Source organism: Zalophus californianus, chromosome 11 (genome assembly GCF_009762305.2).
Source record: "Zalophus californianus isolate mZalCal1 chromosome 11, mZalCal1.pri.v2, whole genome shotgun sequence".
In the NCBI taxonomy this organism is placed as follows: Eukaryota; Metazoa; Chordata; class Mammalia; order Carnivora; family Otariidae; genus Zalophus; species Zalophus californianus.
The window spans coordinates 109,197,415-109,203,460 of NC_045605.1; the positions used below are offsets into that span (position 1 = coordinate 109,197,415).

Below are 6,046 nucleotides of genomic sequence, written 5' to 3' on the forward strand. Positions count from 1 at the left end.
CCTCCTCATGGATGTCTATGGCAGTAGCTCTGTGGTCACACTCATGGGTCCTGTCGATCATCCTGATCAGGTGACAGGGAATTCCTCTGTCCTCCATCCAAGGACAGATTCTGTGGGGACCAAAGCCTATCAACAAGAGGGGGACGCTCTCTAAAAAAAGAACACAAAATCATAAATACAAAGTTAACTACAACGATGAATATTTATTTAGAATGGGACAAGAAATCACAGCAAATTGTAGATTTTTAGGAGCGACAAATACCACAAATAATGCAAAATACAGAAAAACATCTGCAACATTTTTACTACCATTCTTGCTGTATACTTTTCGATAGCTTTTGCATATGTAACAGTTTTGAATATTTTCCAAAAAGAGAACCGAGAGATAATGCAATCTTTATTTAGCATGGCTGAACAAAAATTGATTTGTATTCTTAATAGTTGAAAGGTATTTCTTAGCTTCACAGAACATTCTTTTTTTTAAAGATTTTATTTATTTAAGAGAGAGCGAGAGAGAAAGAGAGCTTGCATGAGCAGAGGGGAGGGGCAGAGGCAGAGGGAGAATCAGGCTCCCCGCTGAGCAGGGAGCCTGACACTGGACTCGATCCCAGGACCCTGGGATCATGACCTGAGCTGAAGGCAGACACATCACCGACTGAGCCGCCAAGACACCCTTCGCAACCCATTCTTGGTAATGTTCATAATGTCATACACATTTTTAGGACTGTGATCAAGTCTGGGAAGATCTCTATCCAGTTTTTCATACCTGGATAGAAAGGTTTCAGGGCATGTCCAGTTTTTTTTTTCTTTTTTTAAAGATTTTATTTAATTGACAAAGACAGAGAGTAAGTGAGCACAAGTAGGGGGAGCAGCAGGCAGAGGGAGAGGAAGAAGCAGGCCCCCCACTGAGCAGAGAGCTAGACGTGGGGCTCCATCCCAGGACCCTGGAATCATGACCTGAGCTGAAGGCAGACACTCAACTGACTGAGCCACCCAGGCGCCCCCAAGTCCAGTTTTCTTGTACAGCGATTAATCTGAAAGAGTCTTCGAATTGATGACGCTCATTAACTGTTTTGTTGCCACTGCCCTTGCTGCCATGGTGATTTACAATTCTAAGCTGATGTGAAATCAGCACAAAATGTAAATATTTCCCAGTGTGTTATGGGATGCATCCCTCTTCATTACCTGGATTATCAGAAATCCAACAGGCTCTTGATTTCTTCTATTCCACAGTGATCTCTTCCTCTTGAATTACTTTTGGTTAAATTCAGGTCTCATTTTCAAACTAATGGCTCCTTGTTCTAGGCGCAGGAGGCTGTGGGAAGAAAAGAGAGGTGAGGGGAGCAAGGCATTCTGATGTGTGTCCCAAATTTTCCCTCGTTGGGCATCAGGCCTAGAGGGGAGAAGTGTTTCCATCAAGTCGAGGAAGGGGCAATCCATGGGGGTACAGACGCTTGCTCTGTCAGCCACACGGGTCTCTGGGACGAAGCTGCCTCCAGGCTGCCCCCATCTCCTGAGCACAGTCCCATCAAGGTCCGTTGTGCATCTCCAGGGAGACCAGGCAGGGGCTCTCCTGGTTCCAGGGCAGCCTCTCCGAGGAAAGCGAACAGCCCCACCATGGTTGCGGGGCATGGTGGTGCACGGCGACCTGAAGGCAAAGGCCAGGGTTCAAGTGCTGGCCTGGGCCACGTGGAGGATGAGGCCGTTTCTGGCTTACCGCCAGGGAGAGTTTGGTCAGTGATGGACATGGTTGGCTGGCCGAGGACTGAGGTCCCGGAGGGGGTCAGCAGGACACCTGGTGGAAGGCAGACCAGGGGCATCCCCCTGGAGGTCAGCTGATGCCACCAGCACGTGCCCAAGGAGCAGCACCGGGCCACCAGGTCACAGGAACCACACCCTGCCTCCTGGACAAAGATGTCCTTGGAGGGAGAGAAGGTGCTCTCCCACTCAAAGGGAAGCAGGCTACTCACCTGCAGAGGCTGGGAAGAGAATCAGCCTTCCACAGGCCAGGCCTCAAAGGGAACCTGAGCCCTCTGACAGGCGGGAGCAGACAAATTGCATTTTGTCTTCCCATGAGTCCCATTGTGAGCGCCAGGACACACTGAGCCGTGGGGGGCTTGGCATAGAAGAAAGGCACCCCGATAGGGCAAGAGGCAAGTCTTGGGGGCTGTTAACAGCAGGCCAGACAGGCACCGGGCAGGGCGGGCATACAGATCTGAGGGGCGCCCCAGGTCTCAGGCCCACAGCTCGTTGGTGCCGGTGGAGGGTGTCTCCCTCCCCTCCCTCTCAGGCTCCTCCTTCAGCGCCCTGTGGAGCACGGCCCCCAGGGGCTCCCACAGGCCCCGGCGACCCTGGCTGCCCACCATGAAGTAGATGACGGGATTGGCACTACTGCTCAGGGCTGAGGAGAGGCACGCCACGTGGTAGAATAGAGTCTTCTGTTCCTGGGGCACGTCCAGCCAGTAGAGGAAGAACCAGCTGATGCTGAGGGGCAGGGCACAGACGAGGAACACCAGGACGGAGGCCAGGATGACCACGTACAGCCGCGTGGCCCGCCACCGCCACTGCCGTGAGCTCTTGCGCACCCGCACGAAGAGCGTCACGCTGGACAGGGTCATCACTGGGGTGAAGATCCCCATAATGAGGAAGCTGAAGGCGGAGTCCACTGTGAAACACTGCTTTTGCATGCCGTACCAGGACTCGCTGCAGAAGAGTGAGGCCATCACGTTCATCAGGAGGGACAGAGCCCAGAGCAGGGCACACACCACGGCTGACAGGTACTGGGGCTGATGACACTTGTACCAGACGGGAAAGAGGACAGACAGGCAGCGCTGCATGCTGATGGCCGTCAGCAGGCTCAGGCTGGCGGTGTAGGCGAAGAACTTCACTCTAGTAATCACCTCGTAGGCCAGCACAGGGGTTTCTAGATAGAGTGTGATGGGCGTGCAGAGGAGGAAGAGGAAGTCAGCCACGGCCAGGTGGAGGACGTACATGCAGGAGGGGGTCCTCGGACCCCGGCAGCTCAGCAGCCAGACCACCAGGCCATTGCCCATCATGCCGCACGCACAGATGAACGTGGCCAGGGAGCTCAGCACCTCTGGAGTTGTGTCCAGTGTGTCTACCTGGGGGTTGTCTTCGGAGATTTTACTCATCCAGCTGTGGTACACAGTCTCGTTCATCCTGTGGAAGGAAGACGGACCAGCGTGAGGTTCTGTGTTACTGGGGCCCCAAGGGACTTCTGGGGGCCCCACACCCCAACTTGTCCTGCTTCGGGGCTCTCACCAGTGTTGTTCTGTTTGCAAGAAACATGGCCAGGAGACTTGACCCATTCCCCCCTCCTCTGGCTCCCACTCCGCTGACTCTGCCACCACCACCGTGACATACCTGAAGTTGCTCTAGACACTCTTTGTCAAGGTAAGAGTTTCTCTTGTGTTTTGAGTTTATTTTTTTCAATCATGAAGAAGTATTGACTTTTATCAAAGGCTTTCCCTAAGTCTATTCATTGCATCAATTTCCCTGATACTGCTCAAATCCTGTGAATTAACTTTTTTAAAATGGCACCGTGGGTGCAAATACGTTTAACTCCACCCCTCACTTTGCAGCCCACAATGAACATCAGGTCATTTAAAACCAGATTAAACACACGTGTGTGTTTCCATCTTCATCCCCATCCCGGCCCCGCCGCCATCTGTCTAACCTAACGTAGATCCTTGGGCATCTCGCTGTCTCTCCAAACAGGTGGATGCCCAGAAGTGTTTTTAATTTACACAAATGTTGTGATTTAGAATTTATGCTGTTTTTCTTCACTCAGCAGTATGGTATTTTTTTAAAAGGCTATTTGCAGGTGGTTGTACGGAAAAGTAATTTGTTGGTTTCAATCTTACAGTGTACCATATCTGTTTCTTCATTCCCAGGATCATAGAAATGCTGTGTCAGATACCTCATGCCTGTCCCCATTGGACTTGGCTGAGGATTTTTCTGGGCTGTTCCAGGAGTGGGATTGCTGGGTCATAGGACATGTGCATGCTTAGCTCCACTAACCCTCATCTGCTTCCCTCCCTGGATGGCTGCGTCAGGCCTCACTTCTCAGTAGTCCACAGAAGATTTTTTTTTTCAGACCTCTAAAGTAGTCACAATGGCAAGACAGATTTATATCTTACAAGATGAGAGCTAAAGCAAGCTATAGACGCTGGTGGTATACCTCCTGCAGATCCGTTATAAAGGTTCCATTCATTTGGATGTCTTGAACATACTGGGACAGGAAGGGTCCTGCTTCCTCATTCCCTCACAGATAATTATTGTCATGCCCTCTCCTCATTTTTGCCAACCTGATGGTTGCAGAGTGGATTTTACTGATGTTTGAACTTGCATTTCACTGACGGCAACAAGCTTGAGAATCAGTTCATTTACCCACCCCCCCCCCCCGGGGCTCCCCTTCTTGGAACACCTGCTCAAAGTGGCTGCCCCCTTTTCATGTGGGTCTCCTTTCTGCTCCTTCTTAATTTGCAGGCGTCTGAATCCTTGCTGGTTTTAGACACTGCAGGTGTCGTTCTCTGAGAGCTCTCTTCAGTATGGTAGCTTGCTGTGTTGTGAACTTGAGTGCACAGATGCGCTCAATTTTGGTATAATCAACTCCCACACATTTTCACCCCAAAATGTTACGGCTTTCAGAACATTCCACATCCCTGTGTAAAAAAGATGTCCCCTTGTATTTTCCTCTGTTCCTTTTACACTTTTTCCCATCCAGAATTTGGTCTTGAGTCCAGCTGGAACTATTTTTATGTGGGAAAGAGATAGGATCCAGCTCAAGTTTTCCTCCGTATCATGAGCCAGTTTTCCCAAAACTGTCTCCCAGACAGCCTGTCTTTTCCCTGTTGACTTATCAAGTTCCCGTTTACACATGGGACTCTTAAAACTTGCTGTCCTGCTTTCCCTGTTCCTACACACTGTTTTTATGTGCGTGTATGTTTAAAATGTGTATGTGGCTTTGTGTGAGCTCTGGGCGTTGTGCGGCTGACAGCCACTCAGTACTTGTTCTGTGCCCGTTTCACCAAGTTTCATCCTTCATGGAGACCACCCAACTCTGCCTGGCTTTCCCCACTTCTGTGCCACTATCCAGAGAGCACCTCCGGGCAGAAAGCCGGGGTGATCACAGGGCTCACCTCTTCTGTTTCCCTTCTCTTAGAGTTCACGCTTCCGGAATGCCTCTTGCCCAATATCTGAACACAATTGAGTCTTTTCTCCGGTCTTCTGGTTGTTGCCAGTGAGAGGGCTGGTCCAGTAGCAGTTCCTCCCTTGTGGCTAGAGACAGAAATGCCTCTATTGTATTTTCCTCTTGATCATTGCTCGTGTGGAGGAACACTGTTGATTCTTGTAGTTTTTATTAACCAGGCAAATGTCCTGATTTAGTGGACCACACCTATCCGTTTTTCTGTTGACTATTTTGATTTTCTAGGCTGCTCTCCTCACCCCTCTAATTTCTTTTCATGTCTTATAGCAGAGACCAGAACATCTAGTAGTCTGCTGAGCAATGGTTGGAATCAGGCATGCTTATCTTCTCCCTAATCTTAAAATTTCTCTCTCGGATGTGATGGTTACCCTGAGTTTGTGGTATTATCTTTTATCAAGGCGAGAAAGTTCCCTTCCGGGTTGTCTGGGAGTTTTTATCATAAATGATGGAATTTATCACAGTTGTTCTTCTGCATCTACTTATCACTTTCTTTTTTCCCTCCCTTTGTCTATTTACGAGGTGGATATATAGTGGTAAGTTTTCTGGTGTTTATTCATCCTTACATTTTCAGGATAGACCATTTTTTGTTTGTTCTGGTCACTCCCCACCTCTGCCCCTCCAGGTATCCTGATTTTATTTAGAAAATTTTCAGCCATGTTCATAAGTGAAATTAGCCCATAATTTCCCCCTCTGGTACTATCCTTGTCTGTTTTTTATTTCAAAGCGGTAAGATTATACTGGTTTCATAAAATGACTTGGAGAGAATGCCTTTTTTCTCTACCCTCTGGAACAATTTGTAGCATGTAAGGATTATCT

The 6,046-nt window shown here is 49.2% G+C and overlaps 1 protein-coding gene across 1 annotated transcript; it reads right to left on the reverse strand.

The window, feature by feature from the left end:
• Window positions 1-2,234: 2,234 nt before the first annotated feature.
• MRGPRD (MAS related GPR family member D) lies at window positions 2,235-3,309 on the reverse strand. The gene is given in 2 exon segments (XM_027581480.1): window positions 2,235-3,260; window positions 3,262-3,309. Coding segments are annotated over 2 exon segments (1,074 nt in total).
• Window positions 3,310-6,046: the final 2,737 nt, after the last annotated feature.